Raw genomic sequence first — 18,851 nt, 5'->3', positions numbered from 1 at the left:
GCCGTATTTCTGGTGGGTCTCTCTGATGAGAAGTTTGGAAGTGGAGAAGCAAATGATGGAGAATGTTTTGGCAGCTGCAAGAGGAGAGAGAGATGCGGTGGATAGCCTGAAGGCCGAATTGCAGGAGACAATCTGGTTAACTTAAAATGCTTGGTGGGCGAATTATGATCCTAGGTCCAAGATTGCTTTCTGTAAAAGTTATGCTTACCATGATTCAATTTCAGTAGGCATTTTGATTGCAATAGCTATAATGCAATCCCCTCCATAACTCCTCTATTGCTGTTTCCTTATGGGTTATCAATAAAGAGAGTTTCACTCGCACTCATGTAAGTGCTTTAGATTAAATAACTTAGCCCGATTACTTGGTCATCGATGACAAACGCTAGTCTCTAATTTCGAAGAATCTAAGAGGAAATCAGATAATTCTCAAGAACGTACGCTAGTCTCTAATCTCGAAGAATCTAAGAGGAAATCAGATAATTCTCAAGAACGTACGTATTCCGCTAATATGCCAAACAGAACCAGAGCTTTCATTTGGTAGTATCCCATCCAAGGGAAACTATCAAAGCTAAAATTGGTTTCCAGCACTTTTGGGCTCCCATGACATGAAAAAATAGCACTTAACTATTATTTTCTATTTCAACATAATATGCAGTCGCTCCGATAAAGAAACCAAGAAGCTGAGATTCTAAGATATAAAGTAGTTGCAATACCAAAATTAATGCGGCTATCAGTTTCGGTAACCATTAATGGAGAGATCTATATACTGACATAACAAGAGGGATGAATACTTGCAGGGAGAAAAAGTGCAAAAAAATGGAGAGATCTTCACACGTGAACTAACAAAACCTGCTTAGCTTTCATCCTCGGTAGCAGGTTTTTGATCTTGGTCAATTTCCTTCCTCGATGCTTCCCACAATTGCTGCTCTATCCCCAGTTTCCTTAGCTCCATCAAGCCACGTTCCACTGAATACAACAATCAACGGAAAGGCTTAGACACAACAAAGCGGTGGCAGCTAAATTCGAAGTGAGCTTCCCAGTCATTCAAAAACAAAAGCATGGATTAGTTCAGACTGTCAATCTAAAGTCACTATGGTCAACATGATTCATAGTATACACACTGTTTCAAATTAGTTGTAGACTAACCATCAACAGCATCATGTGAAGTAGGGTTGTGACCACTGCGGCTGATCCAAAATTCGAGGCGCTCTTCAGCAACATCTTCTTCCACACCATTGATTTTGGCTCTTCCCCAGAAGTAAGCAAGCCAAGCCTGGAAAGTAAAGAGTAATACAAAACTTGAGCAAAACTTTGAACAACATGAAAAAATTAGTTATTGGAATTGATGCACCATGCTAATACAGATCAACAAGATAAGAAGATAAGAATAAGTAAAACATAGCTAAAACAGGTTCAAGAGAGATGATGAGAACATCAACTGTTCCCTGGCTCCATTAATTCAGGATCTCTGAACATCATTAGACACAGAACACTTGTTCAAATTTCAGCAGAGAAATACTCAGTTATTCTCAAAAAGCCTGTTCAGGAGAACTCAATGAATTCAAATCACAGTTTGCCAAATCAATTTAATAAAAACATATGGCATAAAGCCTATCAAGCAATGTGGCTGGAGTTAAAAGCATTCAAAACAGGTTGATATTGATGTGTTAGACTGGTATGTATTTGATTCAGGTTGAGTTGGCAAATATAGAAAAATAAGACACATTGTTTGGGTCAAAAAGATAAAATGATACGTTGCATTCTTGGTTAACTGATAAGGCAACCAGTACCATCAAAGTGAACTAAAGTTTTGATAACAAATATTAATTGTGACAAACACCACGGTTTCCATGGTGCAAAGTATGATCAGTGAAATGAACATTGCAGTTATCAACCAAAAACCTTAGAGAAGTTCGTGCGTTACTGAAGACAAGGGAAACGACACCCAACAGCCAAAGCAGTCAACAGATTCATTCAGGGAGTTCAAAGATACCTGCTTGAAAAGAACATCCTCTGATTCTTCTTGACTAAGTTCTGCACAAAACACAGATATAAGTTTTAATTTCCTCATACAATAAAATGATTTTTGAAAATGTCACAAAGGACGATTATCTAACCTGACAGCAATTCTTTTAAAAACACAAAAAACAGGCATAAATGGTGAGCTATTAGGCTTTAGGAGAGAAAATATTAAAATAAGAACAGAAATAAATTGTTACCAAAGGCCTCCAAAAACTTGGGATCAGGTGATTTTGGATCTGGAAAAGACATGAGCAGAACAACAGAGGGTATTAGATACATCTCACGGATTGCTTGCTTCCCCACTCCAAGCAAAAACTTCATGAACAAAATTAACATCTCTCTAGGTAGAAGCAGACTTGGTGAAAAGAAGAGGGTCTCATGAGTCCTAAGAACCAGCCATTCAAAAAATTTCTCTACATCTTCAAGGAATATAAGAATCAACCTGAAAGAGATTGCCGAACCAAACTAGGGCGTCGATGGTGGGCCAAGGCAAGAACAACAGCATCCTCAACCTACCCATCACAAACTAACAAATCAAAAATCCCACAAATTTACTACAAAACCAAGCAAAATAGTTTAAAGAACAAAAAATAACCAAATCACAGATTAAGCTAGATCCACATATTCATATTGACTTATACACTCTGACCATTTTCACAACTTGAGTTCAACATATGAAGGGAGACATAATAAGGAACATAATGCTACCAAATACCACTTCCTAGTCATACTTGAAAGTATTACAGACAATAATCAAAGGGTCAAACAGGTGAAGAAAAAGTAAGACCTTTAAAGAAGCCAATTCTCTTAAACCCTGTTCAACTGCAAGCATACTCTCAATATTGCCTTCTCCTGTTATATCACTCAAATCCCGAACAAGTTTGCTCCTATCCTCTGCATTATCCTTGCCTATTCATGTTGTCAGTAAAGAAGATATTCATAAGATTTAATAAACAAATAAATAGTAATTTTTGGGCATAAGGCTATATGCATAATACTCTTTAGTATTAGTTCCGTGAATAATATACAATATGGTGGCCAACTTGAGGCTGAATTCGATTAGTGTTATTTGCATTGGAACACCAACTTGGTTTTGATGTTAATCAGCTCCCAAGAAGTAATTTCACTACATTCACATTTCCATCATTCATAGAGAATGAAAAGGAGAAACAGAGAGAGAGAGAGAGAGAGAGAGATGAAACGTAAAGCCGAATCACTACCTAGATTCCACTCCTTAGCTTTCTGTCCAGCAGATATGACAACTTCAAGAGGAAGAGGTGCCAACGATGACCAGTGCTCATATTTTGACATAGCAATCTCTGCAAGGATGCCTTTACATACAAATTTCCAAGTTACATATTATGAATAATATAAAAAAGAAACCCCTTGTGAATGAAGATACCACAAATAATTCTGCACGTGAAAGTCAGTATCTCATTTTCAGTCTAAAACGCTTCTCTGCTTGAACGAATATGAAGGCATGCCTTAGGATCAAATTACATGAGAAAGTTAGTGTCTCATTTTCAGTCTAAAACGCTTCTTTGCTTAAAAAACTATGAAGGCACACCTTAGAATCAAATTACATGTAACCAAGTGTTTTGGATGCTTACTTTTAAAGTTCGGTCTAAGTTCATCCCAAAATGGCAAGCCAAGGTTAGGTCTTTTACCATCTAATAAGCACATGATCTTTCTAACCTGAAATCAATCTGGAATTATTTACCCACCATATGCTCAAACAAGAAGATTGGCCATACACACTTGTGGGCCCTTGATATAGAGGATTTTCTATCCTCACTCACCCTCATGTCCAGGCCTACACAGAGCCAGCCCTGAGACAAAGAACAAAGTAACACGCCTAAGCTTGGATATCTCCAGTAAATACCGTGTTAAAATTAGGTCCAGATCTATCCACCGATGAGTAGCCAAATTAGTATCATATGGTCAAGCAACCAGCTCAATTTATGCCCACACATGGGCCCTTTACTCCTAGACCCTTCACCTAGATGACTGTCTACCCTCCAATACTTACAATGCATACGTTTCTTTGAAATCTTCAAAACAAATAGGAGCTGTCAACAGTACAAACAGATCACTAGGAGAACCTGAACTCGTCAGTTAATGTGATAAGAATTTATTTAAAAAAAAAAAAAATACTAAAATATTTTAATACACTTTAATAGTTTACTATCAAAACAATATATTACTTCAATTCTATTTGAGGAAGCACCTCCATAAGCCTTCTTTATGTTCTAAAAGTTTTTGTATAGTCCCGTTTCCTAGAGTTTCCTTACATATCCATGATGGTATTACCATTTGATTAATACTGACAGATTATCTCTGCACAACTCTGAAACTTGCTTATAATATAGACTATTTTTGAAGGAAAAAAAAAGGACTTATGACATAGATGTTAAAGCATGGTAAAACCAAAAAACCAATTCCTCCCAAGTGTAATGCTAGGATGATGCAAAACCAGGAAAAGAACACCTCTAAGGAAAAATATAAATACCATGCCGAACGGCTAAACCCCAATAACGAGCTAACCAACATCTCTTGAGAACAACCTCTTCCTGAAATACAAATCCACTTATGTAATTAAGCATCATAAAATTAGACCCAACAGCGCTTAATTATGGATGTAGTATGGAGCAAAAGCTACTAACCATCTCTTCTTGAGTCAAGATCATTCTCTGAGTCCTGGAGCGAAGGGCTTTTGCCTCAGATTCTGCTTCTCGAATCTGTTCAATTGCAGCTCCAGCCTCATCTTTTGCACTCTGATTAAAACAAAAAGGAGAGAGGCTAACCAAAATTTACGACATAAAGTATGCTATCTGGGAATACAGAAGTATGGAATAGACAGCAACAGCATAGCCTACTTACCTCTACTTCCAGTTTAAGAGACGATATTTCTTCGTCTCTCCCATCCTTAGTTTGCTTAGCTGCTTTAAGAGCAGCCTGACAAAACAAGGAAAAGAAAAAGAAACAAGTTAATTGTGGCCAACTAATGCAAACCCAAGCTAAACACTGCATATAAGCATCTACAGCATTAGAGAATGGATATGTGTTACAGCAGCAATACGCTTAATTTAATATTTTTTTGAAAATGGTGATTTGCTAATTTAATAATAATTCTAAATGATAGTTTAAGTATCCATGAGTCACTCATATCAACATTTATAGCATGCCAGAAAATGACGATTTACAACAACTTTCACAGTTAAAAAGCTATTCTCCAATCTAGTCACTTTAACTAAATGAGCACATAAGGCCTAGAAAGAGAGAGAATAGAACAGATAGGAAATGGTGGTCAGTCACTTCTGCAATCATTATTTCTTTTCCCAGTATAATTTTTTTTAAAATGACAGAAACAAAGAGAATTCATTAATTGAGTCAATTTGGGATGGCAGGATTAGAATGAAAGATGGGCCACCATTCATTAACTCCAGATTTGAAATATTATTCCACTGCATAAGTCAAAGCAAGGCCCATCGTCTCTATTCAAAATGAGGCCACATCCCCATCAAGTTTAGAGTTAGCAGGTGTTGGCTAGGACTCGTGATGAGTTAACTCAAAACCCATCAACTTAAAACTTGCTTCTTCCTCCTAGAATTTTCCAAGGTCTTTTCCACATGTTATGAAATTCAAATATGAAGTTTAGATTAGAAACCCTTATTTAGTCAATGTGTCTCAAATTCTCAAGCTTCAAGTATAATTGTGTTCCTCGAATAATTTACCAGCAAAGAAATCTGCATTTTTTAAAGTGGAGATAACTTTAACTGAGAAAAATACAGTTCATTAAAAAATAGAACCTCACAAAGTATATGATTATGGAAGATTATTAGAGCTCCCAATTTACCTCTCTTTGACGCAGTGCAGCCTCTTTTCTGCAAATGAATCATTGGAAGACAAAGGTAAACATACAAAATTATCAAAATGCCAAGAAGTAAGGAAAACAACAGTAACATAGCAAAATTCAATTATAAAAGGAGCCATATATCCCTGCTCTACAACTATCTTATAAATAGGAGCCTAGGTTTCGTTGACCAAATAATTATTTTTTTATTGTCTTTTACCTTGTCATCAATATTTTCCCCTCCAAAACAAACAAAAAAAAAAAAATCTATGCCCTGAAACTACCTGCTCAACAGTCGGGCTTCCAGTGATACCCCTTCTCCAAGGGCTGCAACCTAGAAGGAAAATATTAAAAAGTATGATATATTAACTTTTGGAGTCACCAAAATGCACAAAAATGTGATGAGAATAACCTGCACAGAACAAACCACAAGCAATATGCAAAGAAAACTCTGTTATGACATACTGCCAAGGAAAATTCTAGCAAATTTTTAGTCAACACTAGTTTTTAATGACTGACCTCACATAATTAACAATTTACATAAAGCTATTCTTTTACCAAGAAAGCTTTTCGGCCTTTTCATCTTAGTCTCATATATACAGCTTAACTGAGGAAGGAAGCCACTTCAGCCATAACAAGGGCTCACTCAATATACCATAGACTTAAAATCGTATGTCCTCAAATTGGCAGTAGTAGTAAATGCCAGAAAATAAGAAGTTACCTGCTTCTCAAGCTCCCTAGCTCTAGCTTCTGCTTCCTCGCATCTTTCTTGAGCAAGGCGAAGCTGGACTCACAACTTATGAATATCACGATTCGAAAAAAATGACTTCGAATTTTTCAAAGGAAACGTACAAGTGTACAACCACTCACCTTGTCAAGGATGTTTTCATTCTCTTCTTGAAGCATATCTAGCTGAAATTTGGGTAGTAATCAGTTTAAGAACAGGATTTAAGTGACATTACCAAAATACTGTATTAGATATAATGAGATAGCTATTTGAGTCTTTAAAATATGATACAGAAGAAAAAGGAACACCTCGTCTCGAAGTGCAGAAGCTTCCCTTTGATTTCCGGTTTCTTTCAAATTAAGATGTCCCATGTCCGCAGTGAACCTGTAATCCATTGTGACTCCTTAGAAAAACATCATTCCTTAGAAAAACATCATTCCCAAGAAGACCAGAAGGAATAGATATGACAAGGATATCTTGATATATTTTTCAGGCAGGAAACTATGACCTGTTATTAGCATCACATACACAAGCAGAATAGTGAGTTTGGATGTGGACAGTGGTGGGCAGATGGCTGCGGGCGAAATGTCACAGATTTTAGGGGGGATCTAACAACACATCCCCCTGAAAGATCCCTCTTTAACATGACATCTGTGACGTTACAGTAGATGTCTCAGGTTAGACGTCTCAAATTTTACAGTCCCAAGATGGCCACCACTGTATTTGAGTGTGAGTCTGAGCTTGCCGAACCAAACTGTAATAGTACTTTCTAAGAAATTTGGAACATATAGTACATGAAAGATAGATTGAAGCTATAAGATTTGGTGAGATTAAATTTGAAAAATAATAAGATCAGTCATCCAATCAAATTCATTTTGTAACAGTGCAAGCATCTTGACTGGCTTCCAGAATGCAAGCGCACAGATACAAAGATGAGAGCAGATTCTAACTTTATGTCAATATTTTATGGGTGCATTACAGAAGCATCCCACATGGAGAAAATCAATAAAACAGCATAAATATCACATTTCATGCCTCACTGTTTCAAAATAAACAAAAAAGAAAAATCATAATCGTTATAATATGAATGTCTAAAATCCTGATATAGTAAAAAGATCACCATGGCTAATACGCAGGCAGGTGTGGCACAGCTGAAGATGAATGCAGCATGGCCAAAGTTGGGTGCACAGTCAGCCCAGCCAAAGAGAGCTTTCCTGAGTCCTATGGCAGCGCTAATGGAGATGACATACCGAAGTCAGCAGTGGCTTCAGTCGACTTCGTGGGGTAGAGCAGCACGAACCCGAGCACAGCAACAGCTGTACAGACACGAGTGTCCAGATGAAGCCCAAGCCCAGAGGTGCACATGGGCACGGAGGTGTGCACAGGCTAGATGCCCTGTCTATGCGTGTAGGCAACTGGGCAAGCAGCCGCAGCAGGCTGAAATCAAATTTTATTTTTGAATAAGGATCAATTCAAATGGTTTTGAATTGGATCTCTAGAGATTATTTAGAACATGTGAGATTAGACCTAGTTTAAATTTGGATAAAGGGATTAACCCTATCGCATAGGTGGCGAATTTTTATTGGGTAGTTGTAGGTAAAAGTTGGATAACCCTCTATGGCCTATAAATAGGCCTTATAAACTGATGTAAACTATCCCATTTGCTTTATTCCTTCTTGTTTGGGAAGGTTGACTAGCCTATTTTTCGTCTAGAGTAAGCTAGGCTACATGCTGAGGTTCTAGGTGTGATTATTCACTCAACCTATCTGTATGACAGTGGCAGTTATTCTTTCAGCCATTCGAAATGAAGAATTTCTGTTAAAGATTTTTCATTGAAAAGAAATCAACTAAGCAGTTGTTTGAGTTAATAAACCCCAAATAGCCAGCATTTATGATTTAGCTTGTAACGATCAGAAGTTTTAGCTAACAATCAAGCCCAGTAAGTGTCTTTTCCAAGGGACATAATAAGCCTGATTTCTGAACTGTTAGTTTCTTTCCTTTCCCAGAAAAAGCTGTCTACCTCAAAAATGAATATATTGTGACCAAAATGCTCGATCAGGAAAGGTGGAGTAAAAGTTTCAATAAATACTGTTCTAAGAGATGGCAACCTCATCTTTTTGAATCAAAAATAGCAAAGGGAAACAAACAGGAAGGCCTTACACACCTACAAAATCAAGATGAAGCTAGCATAGAGAATTGATAAGCATCACCCTTTTCTCTCAGTCCTTGACTAAAAATATTAAGAGATCAAGATTGGAGATGTAAGTAAGGTAGTCATTTTTTTGCAAAAAACTGTTGAAATAAGGTTTTCCTTTCAAATCCCATTTATGACATCATTGGTTGAACTGCAATGCATTTGTAATGAAGTACCACCCCATTCTTTGGTTCAGAAACCGATATCATTTAAGGAAACATTGCATGGCTGTCTTATATAGCATACATTGTATCGTGTTAAAAATTACTGCCTACATTGGTAAAAGAAAGAGTTATGAAAAAAAATGAATAAATAAAAAACAATGACAAATCACACCTTTTCTCTCTTCGTTTATCTACAGAAGGATCAATTGGTGGTATTGCGGTTGGAATTCTCAATGATGATGTCCTAGTAGGAGGGACCATGGGAGTTGAGCGAACAGATATAGAAGGCCTTCCAGCTGATGCAGAGCGAGCAGTTGTATTATGCTCTACAAAGTTCCTACCTAACTAATCAAAATTTGAAAAAGTCTAATTAGGCAAATTATGACCCACAAGCTAGCTAAAAAAAAGAACTCCACCATTGAAAAATCTGATATCATGCATGAACTACTGAGTAATTTCTCGAACAAATATATTACAAAGAAGAAACTAAAGAAGGAAGAACAGTTCAAATATCCAAAATCGAAGTTCATGCATAATGATGTATCCAAAATTCTACAGAAATTATAAAGATTACTTTTTGACCAATTCCGACCTGAATAACTTGCTGAAACTTTCAACAGATGGAAATATCTACAGAGTTGTAACTCATTTTGAAAGAAAAGGATCAAATTACAGCAAACATGAAAATCACATTACTGCGCAGTAGCAAAAACCAGATCTATTGCAAATCTAAATTTAATGACGTCAAGAATATAGCAAGCAAGTTCACGAGCTGCTTCAGAGCTAAAGCACGACCGGAGATTACGAAAAGAAGGATAGACAACATCTCTTCAACCAATTAATTCTACCAAACAGATAATCCAAACAACAAACGAACTCTCGACTCGAGTTCAGCATCGAACCGCCAACTAATTTAAGTGATGACACTCCAGTGAACTTCAATTCAGCTCTCAACTCGAATACAACTCGGATCTTATTCCAATCCACAAAGACCACGCAAGCGACTACAACACCGTACTAACAGCAAAACCATTAAACATACCGCAGGCGAGGGAGATCTGGTCGGCCTAGCGGTCGAGATCGCGGGAACACTGTTTCCAACGGAGTTATTCGAGTAAGGAGGCGGATAACTGAACGACGGCGCGAGATCATCATCCTCGTCATCGTCGTCTCCCGCAGTTTGCGACGCCATAACCTGCGCCAGCCTCTGGGCCGCCGCCTTGGCGGCCACGTTCTGAGTCCTCTTTATGGTGGAAAAGCCGCTGGCAGATGCCGATCGCCCATGGTGGTGCGCCGGCGACATCGCCGGTGACGACCCCGTACTGCTCGAACCACCGCTCCGTTGAAGAGAGTAGACCGGACTCCCGGCCCTCAGCCGGTCCATCTCGCCGGATAAACCCCAGGGAATTCCACCCTCCCGATGTCGAAAAATTAAAACACAGATAAATCGAAACAGTCAGAGGAGTAGGAAACTGGAGGGAAGGAGAGAGAAGCCTTCGAGTGGTCGATCCGGAGCACAATTTAAAAATGCCGCTTATTCGACGTCCCCTCGCTTTTATGTTGTTACTCGTTACACGCCACGACAGCGAGCGGGTCGGAGGTCGCAGGTCAGAACCGTGCCGGCGTGGCGTGCCGGCGGAGGCGCGGCGCTAGATTTCGGCAGTTTTCTCCCGCGGAGACGTGCGTACATTCGGTTCGCTGTATTTATTGCGTGTCGTTCCTTGAAAGAATGCACGCCGCATTAACGGACCCACCTGACGGCCAATGAAATGACGAGACCACCCGCCGCTAAAGTGGGCTCACGTCGAGGAGGTAAATCGTAAATAGAAAAATGTTATGCCACTATATGTGTGCATTTGTGAGTGCTAATAACGGAGGAAGTAAAGAGCCTCAATTCTCGTTAGTGGAGAACAACAACTCCTGTCCATTTTGATTTGGTTGTGCACTAAAGCAACGACATTATGTGCATCTTCTTCAATAAATAGACAGATTTTTTTTAAGATCTTTGCTATCATAATCTAGATTATTTATTCATTCTCTTTTTTATATCATACTTTTCATTTGGGGGCATTAACACTAGAATCTGTTTTCTAACCATTTGAACTCGTCTATACTAACACCCAAACATGAGTTGAAGTTGAATCAATTCATTTCACTTCAATTAACCCATATATCATAAATTGAGATTTTTTTTTTGTTTAAATAGGATATTTGCATGATTTGCAAAAAGGGATGTGAGGACTTCTCCCCTACCTTCCCCTTCTCTTGTTTTGTTTCCAATCGAGGAATGACCCTTGCTTTCCTTGAAAAAACATAAAGGAGACAGGGACCTCCCCTAGATGCCTCTTTCTTCTCACATGTTGTGTAGAGATGAAGTGGGAAACCTATCTATACATCCAAAATTGTCCACATAATTTATTATATAAACAATATGAACCGGTAGGTTTTTTTTGTCTTCCATGAGTTTTTCTATTTACTAATCGTAAGTGACATCACAAGGTTCATTATAATGTCATTTTTTTATTTATAAACCTTCTAAATGATTCAATGCAATACCCCTAGAAGTAGGGATGCTATCAAGCCAAATTATTTGAGCTCGAAAAAAGCTCGTCCAGTCTTTACCTGAGTTCGGCTCAAACTCAAACTGAAATAAGGCTCATTAAGTATAACAAGTCAAACTCAAGATTTTCTAAGTTCGGCTTATTAGTTCATGAGCTGACTCATTAGCTTAGATTTTTTTTTTCGAAAATACCCTTTACTATGATTGCTCTTATCAATTCCTTATTTAGTTGCTTGATAGTTACTTTTATTTACCTCAAACTTCAAAGATGATCGATCGTTCAACCCTTTTGGGTTCCCCAACATCTAATATTGTTATTTGTAAAAAAAAAATACTCTTGATGGAAGTGTTTGTTCTTTCTTTTAGGTCTATTAAGCTGATTATTATACATTAGTGTGCTCCATTGCAAAGTCTTTGACTCCTTTGTAATAGCTTGCAGTTCAATGGTACTAAGTTTATCAAAATATTCTCTTTATTTAATTTTATAATTTTTTTATAATTTTAAATAGAGGTTAGAACTTGCCTCGACTCGATACCTTCCCTACCTGGAAACACACTAATTGTATTAAAAAATTCAATAATATATATATTTCTGCTATTTCAAGTACTACTAGAACTATATTTAATAGCTCTCCCAAATTTTTTTACATGTCTATATATAAGAAATACTTTCACGTGTTACAAATTTTGGTTTATTAATAATAATACTTTACTTCATATTTTTTAGCTGATATTTCACCTAGGGCACATATGAAATTGGTAAGATACCGGAGCCAGAGGAACATGTAGCAACGGTCCGGTCCGAAACAGCGATAAAATTTGTAAACAGTTGTTATAGAAAGAAAAAAAAAAAAACACGGCAGCGATGGCCGAGGTCGTTTCTGCCGTTAGCTGTAAATTCCGCAATTAAAAAGGAAATCAATCTTCCGTTCCACCTGCAGACAGAGGTCAACTGTACCGACCATCGGCCTGCGTTCGACTCAACGAGACCAGAGGCATTACAATTTTAAAACAAAGAAAGGCAGAATGAGAGGAAAGAAACAGAAAAAGTTTAAAAAAAAAATCATAATAAAGAAAGAAAGTAAGACAGATTGCCGAAGTTTTGTGGGAAGTGAAAGTCAGATTTGTTGATCCCGCAAAGCCCTAGATCTGAATTTGGCATCGACATGTTTTACCCGATCGAGGGTGATCCCCTTTGTCTTGGGGAATGCAGTAGCATTGCTCCTTTGGAAGAAGGGTGAGTTCAGAAGAAGGGTGACTTGTAGACTTGAGAAGAAAATGGGGGCCGCTCAGTCGTCTGAAGAGAGGAACGGGGATGAAGAGGAGGACGAAGACGGCGAAGATGGGCAGAGCGTGGCGACGGCGAGGGATGCCGGGGGGCTTCCGAATAAGGTTCTGCAGCAAGAGCCGGAGATACTTCCCTGCCACGCGTCGGCGTCGCCCCTCTCGCCGCAGCCTTCGGCTGTTGGCACGCCACGCCTTGGGCCGTCCATCAGAGTGTGGGACCCTTACAACGTTCTGTCGGCGGGCGTCAACCGGACGGTGGAGGTTTATTTGATAGCTCACGGAGAATGGGGTGCCTCTTTAAGGCCGGACTTGGTGGGGGGAAGGTGGCCTGCAGCGGCGCTGACTGCGGACGGCAGTCGCCAGGCCAGGGCTCTCGCTGTCTTTCTAAAATCTCAGGGGGTTAGTTTCAATGCCGTATATTGTTCTCCATTGGAACGCGCGAGAACCACCGCTCTGTCCATTTGCCAGGTATTTCACTCGATTTCTAGGAACTACTGTGTATCATTTCCTTGTCATGTGAAGATAGGAAACTTCTTTTCTTAAGTTTCTGTATTCACAATAAAAAAGGCAATTCTTGTTAAGTTTTGCTCCTCTTTTGTGCGGATGGTCCTTCGGTTGTTGACATTCCTTGTTAACGGCGTTGAATGAGGTAATATCTGATGCTAGGCTGAAGCTCTACCTGAAACTAGTTGTATTTGAGTGAGATTGTGAGTCGTTGTTATAGATGTGCTGTTGCTCAGGCTGCTTCGTGTAATCTTTTACTGAACTGGGATTGGTGTAAATTTCTGGTTAACCAATCTTTACCAACAATTGCATTTGCTGTTGCCAGGTTTTAAAAATGCTTCTTGATGGAAAATTAGATGAATTTGTCATATAGTTGGCTTAACTGAACAAATATGGAGGAATAAGTTTCACTTCGGTGGCATATGAATGGATGGTAAAAGATATAACAAATCAATGTTTCTTGGCAGAAACTGTGTGTACATGATCCTCATTATAATTGGAGATTATTAGTTTGAAAGTCCTAATAAAAATTGTTTTTAAAGAATTCTTGGCTAAGTGATGTTAGGTAACAATAAACACTGATGCTTCCTCCACTTGTTTCAAAATAAAGGACCAAGAACTGTTTGTATCAGGTAGATAACAAATCAAATGACACATTATTGGACAACGAATGTCGAATGGACATACGTACACCTTTACGAATAGCAACAGGAAGATGTGAATCAGTTACCTTAAGATATGTAGGCGAGGAGGACTTTAGAACAGGTGAGAGAGAGGGAGCCTTGGCTCGTTGCTGAATGTTATGTTGTCTTTGATATATCTTCAAAGGCTTTTCTGTAGTAATAGACTGTGGCGAACTAGGAACATCCTCCATAGGAGCAGGAGCAACTATACCTGGATTTGTGAAGGGCGGAGTAAACTCTGTATCAGAGGTAGAGGAGAAAGGAACATCTTCAAAAAATGTCATTTATGTAGATTTGCATGTGTTTCTAGTGGAGGGGCAAAAACATTTGTATCCCTTTTGTATTCGAGAGTACTCCAGAAAAACACACTTGATTGCACGAGGGGACAGTATATCCATAGAAGAACCAAATACATGTGCAAAATAAACAACACCCAAAAATGCGAGGAGATAGAGGAAATAAAGCAGTTGATGGAGTCAATCTTTGGAGGAGAATTTTACCTCCAAGTACTGAAGAAGGTATCCTATTGATAAGAAAACACGCAGTAAGCACTACATCGCCCCAATATGACTTGGAAACATGCATGAATAAGCATTGTGTGTGCAACTTCTAAAATATGAGGATTTTTATTCTTGGCTATTTATATTGTTGTCGAGCGAAGACACATGAAGACTGATGAATTATGCCATGATTCTGAAAAAAAGACATCAAACTTTTGATTCATAAATTCCAACCCATTTTCAGTACGAAAAATATGAAGATATACATCAAACTGGGTTTTGATTTCATTATAAGCTTTTGAAATACATCAAATACTTTTGATTTATCCCTTAGGAGGTACACCCAAGTAGTATGACTAAAGTCATCAAGTAAGGAAACAAAGTATTTATATCCAAAGATACTAGAGACGAGATAAGGTCCTCATACATCCATATGAACAATCTCAAACAAATTACTACTTTTTTTTTTTTTTTCTGAAAGGAATAGTCCAATGATGCTTGCCCAATTGAAACAATTCATACTTAAATGACAAACTTGAAGGAAAAACATGAAATAATTTGACCAACTTCGCTGGAGAATGATGATCTAATTGCTAATGTCATTGGAAGGGTGGAATTGTGGTATGAAGGGCTGGTGAAGACAGCTATAGGAAGTTTTCCAAGTGATATACTCCTCTCTCTCATGCATGGAACCAATCATTTTTTTCATCATGAGATCTTGAAACACACGATGCGAAGGATAAAAGGTCATTGAACAATTCGTACACTTTATAAGTTGACAGACCGACAATAAATTAAACAGAAATTTAAGAACAAACAACAAATATTTAAGTTCATGAATGAGGTTGGTGCAATATTACCCACTCCCTGAATAGAAGACGTGGACCCTTCACCAAGTGTAACATGATTAACAACTGACGACTCCCCCAAAGTCAGTCAAGAAGGATGATATACTTGACATATAACCCAGGAAGACATGCAAACCATATAAAATGACCAAACTGCACCTTGTACTACATTTTAACAGTCCATGTAGTCATGCTACCTTATTTTTTGCTAACACATATAGTAATAATAAGTGAAAATTTTAAAAATTTCCAAATTTTGTTTTGCAGGTACAATGGTATATTTATAAAAGCTTAAAAAAAAGATCAATAGTATCATCTTGACTGCTTTCTGAGTTAGCTAATATATAATTTTGCAGGCTCTTGTCTTGGTTTTTGGATTTCAGAAATGTAAAAAAAAAAAAATTGTGTGAGATGGTGATGTGAATGCTTGATTGAAAATGGATAACTTTTGTCCCTTTTAAGTAAATGGAAGCTGCGATTCTTTGTCATCGCTTATGTCTTGAAGGTGATGGCTTCCTATGGAGACTTACACACATGTTGGTATTCCTGCAATAATTAGCCCTTTGATGTATGATGTTTGCAGATGCATATCATATATTAGTCGACAATTATAGATTAAGCAAATAGGATAATTAAAATCATAGGCAGTCTGAGCTAGGCTTAAATCCTAGCAACCACAATTTCAGTTTTGTAGATTAGGCCCTGGGTTCAATAGCTACATAAGGGTGTTTCCAGTTTGAGGTGTGTGGTGTGGGAAAAAAGAGGCAAGTCTTAGAAGCTCCTCCCTTTTTTTCTTTTCCTGTTTTAATAATCTCTGTTAAAAACGAGGTGAGACTCAGAATCCAAGTATTACAAATCTAGTTAACCTAGGATTGAATGTATTGTCCGTAATTTTGAGAAAAAGTTGAGCCTTTCTTCACTGTAGCTTGAGGGCCAGATAAGATCCTAAAGAGACTCTTTTGTTACTTAGGGTGTATGTTTTGAAAGGAAAGCAAGATTCAGGAGGATGTAACACAAATTAAATGCTCAATAATTGAATTGTAGAATAGTGGTTGGATGCTGCTCAATAATCATTTCTTGGAAATGATTTCCACAGCCTTTTCAAACAGAAATTTAGGCCAACCATGTTTCTAGAGCAGTGAACAACAGCATCTGCAGATGATATACTAGTTAGGAGGTGTCTGTGTAGTTCAATAGGAAAGACAAAAGTGAATTAGTATAATACAGAAGGAGTGATGCAGATAGAGAAGAAAATCAAGAAGTGCTTGGGATGTGATGGACATATTCTATTGAAAGCAAGTTGTGTATTCAGTATCTGTTAAGGGAGAGAAGAAATAGAGGATAGCTGAAAATGACATGGATGGAAGTGGTCAGGTAAAACATGAAGGTGAATAGCCTTGCAGTGGAACTACCGAATGAGAGACTAGAATAGACATGGAGAATTCAAATAGCTGACTCTGATGTAGTTTGGGCAAAGCTCTGATAATGATGGTCTCCAAGATTTTCATAAAAAGTTATATGCATTAGTAACTTATATTTGTGCTTGTGTTGTGCATGAAGAACCAGTTTTTTTATGCCTTTACCCTCTGGAATTTTTTTTGCCTGTGAAGCAAGAACTGTATCTTTATATAAATTTCCCTTCATATTTTGTGTGGTGTATAGTTCAATCCGTAGAACAGGAAGAAAATGAAGTTCTTTCCGCAAGGCCAGTCACATGCATGTGAGCTCAGTCTTTTATGCAACTTTTCCTTTCCATCTATTGGGGTACCACTGATTTCTAAATCTCATACCATCCAAAAGATGCAGATCTTTAGTGATTTTATTTCGTTTGATGGTATTTTTGGCATTTTCCTTATTTTTTAATGCCTATGCGTGTGACAACTATTAGAACAATTTTCTTGAATAGAATTGTTTAGTTCCAAGGCTTTGGCTGACGTTCTGGTTTTCTACATTATGTGATAACATTTTGTTAGGATTGAAACCAATTTGAGATGGCATTTACTTAATGACCAAGTTGATGAAATTACTTGTGATTGCTGATTGCTGACGTTGGTGTGTCCTGGCTTGCCAAGGTTTGGCTTCATTTTGTATTTATGATGCTGTATTCGTTGTGAGTTGTATTAAACCGGTTCATAGCTTTGATAGGAGAACGTTGTTTTTTGTGTTTTTGAGAAAAGAATGAGAGGTATATTTATTGTTGTGGACCTACTTCATGCACATATTATTTGTTGTGTACTGACTTCGTGCATTATTCTATTCTCTCTTTGCCTGTTTTGCAACATTTTCTCAGGAACTGAACTTCTTCAAGGAACAAATACAATCTTCAGATGCACTAACAGAAATGAGTCAAGGGCAGTGGGAGGGATGCCTCTATTCAGAAATATACACTCCAGAAATGATAAGTGTAATTGATCAATGTCAGCCTGATTTCTCTGCACCAGCTGGAGAATCACTAAGACAGGTGGAGTTCCGCATGGTTGAATTCCTGAACAGCACAGTATCAAAATTACTGGAAAAACATTCATTTATAGATACATCACATCTTAATGAAACTAAAGGATTTTCCCGTAGTAATTCAGAGATTCTGGCCAATCCCATTCAAAGTAGTGCTAGTCCGTCTCTCCCAGATTGGTATTTGCTTCCCCGGCCTCTACGACCAGGTCTATCGCGAAAGGTTTCAGGTAAAAGCAGGCTCCAGGTTGTGTCAACAGTGGATAATGAGGCCGAGGATGAATTATCTCCTAGAGATACCAATCAGGCTTACAATGAAGCATCCACTCGAAGCACCACTTATACTATAGGAGTTTTCACACATGCAATACCCATCAAGTGTGTCCTTACTGGTTTGCTTGGGTGCAGTCCAATTATGATTCATAGGCTCTGTGTAAATGATTCTTCAATGACAGTCTTACAGCGTTCATCACGGTCAGGGTGGCAGATAAAGAGACTAAATGATACATCACATCTCAGGCTGTTGTAGGTATATTATTGTGGGAAAATTGTAAGGTTAAGAAGTTCCCCCTTTTCTACTTACTGGAATGGTCATGGAGGTAGTCTTTTCAATTTCAGGCAAATTGCCTTGAATTTTCATTTGAGTTTTATCTTCTGGGTAATCATTCTCTTTCAAAGTGAGTTGCTGGTGTGCAAAAAAATTCAGAAAATTGTAAAAATATCTTATAGTTAGCCTGCCACGGCTTTATGTTGTTGTTATGGGAGGGTTACTGCATTTTGAAAGTCCAATGGAAAGTGAAAACGAATTATTTTTTTGTGTTAGTAGTGGAAAGTGGAAAATAAATTTATTAATAAAATACTTTGATAGATTTAACTTTATAAAGATAGTTTTATTTAATTTTTTATTAATAAAATAAAATAAATAATTTTAAATTTTAAATAAAAATATTAAATTAATCAAATATAAAAAATAATATACCTAAAAAATTGGTTAATTTTAGATACTTAATCAAATTTTTATTTTTATAATATCTAAATTATCACATTATTAAAGTCAT

General features: G+C 37.6%; 2 protein-coding genes across 3 annotated transcripts; one reads left to right on the top strand and one right to left on the bottom strand.

The window, feature by feature from the left end:
* Nucleotides 1-624: 624 nt before the first annotated feature.
* LOC137953139 (coiled-coil domain-containing protein SCD2-like) lies at nt 625-10,629 on the bottom strand. 2 transcript variants are annotated; one of them, XM_068800381.1, is made up of 17 exons: nt 10,003-10,629; nt 9,133-9,305; nt 6,911-6,986; nt 6,746-6,787; nt 6,597-6,659; nt 6,160-6,209; nt 5,879-5,906; nt 4,903-4,977; nt 4,686-4,796; nt 4,532-4,592; nt 3,243-3,353; nt 2,810-2,931; nt 2,465-2,534; nt 2,220-2,258; nt 1,994-2,034; nt 1,147-1,273; nt 625-966 (listed from the first exon to the last, which is right to left on the bottom strand). In XM_068800381.1, the coding sequence occupies exons 1-17, from the start codon at nt 10,342-10,344 to the stop codon at nt 854-856; spliced, it is 1,644 nt and encodes a 547-aa protein (XP_068656482.1). In that variant the 5' UTR covers nt 10,345-10,629; the 3' UTR covers nt 625-853. The 2 variants fall into 2 exon arrangements, with proteins under 2 accessions (XP_068656482.1, XP_068656490.1); XM_068800389.1 differs by having other exon boundaries at nt 9,133-9,256; nt 10,003-10,091.
* Nucleotides 10,630-12,447: 1,818 nt separating this feature from the next.
* Nucleotides 12,448-18,661, top strand: LOC137963519 (uncharacterized). Its single transcript, XM_068810634.1, has 2 exons — nt 12,448-13,275; nt 17,633-18,661. The coding sequence occupies exons 1-2, from the start codon at nt 12,799-12,801 to the stop codon at nt 18,320-18,322; spliced, it is 1,167 nt and encodes a 388-aa protein (XP_068666735.1). The 5' UTR covers nt 12,448-12,798; the 3' UTR covers nt 18,323-18,661.
* The last annotated feature ends 190 nt before the right edge of the window (nt 18,662-18,851 follow it).

Source organism: Aristolochia californica, unplaced genomic scaffold (assembly GCF_029961685.1).
Source record: "Aristolochia californica isolate CCGP_79_NKW_82.1479 unplaced genomic scaffold, dmAriCali1.0.hap1 SCAF_1, whole genome shotgun sequence".
In the NCBI taxonomy this organism is placed as follows: domain Eukaryota; kingdom Viridiplantae; phylum Streptophyta; class Magnoliopsida; order Piperales; family Aristolochiaceae; genus Aristolochia; species Aristolochia californica.
The sequence above is the reverse complement of the archived record's forward strand: the minus strand, read 5'-3'. Positions and strand labels throughout refer to the sequence as shown.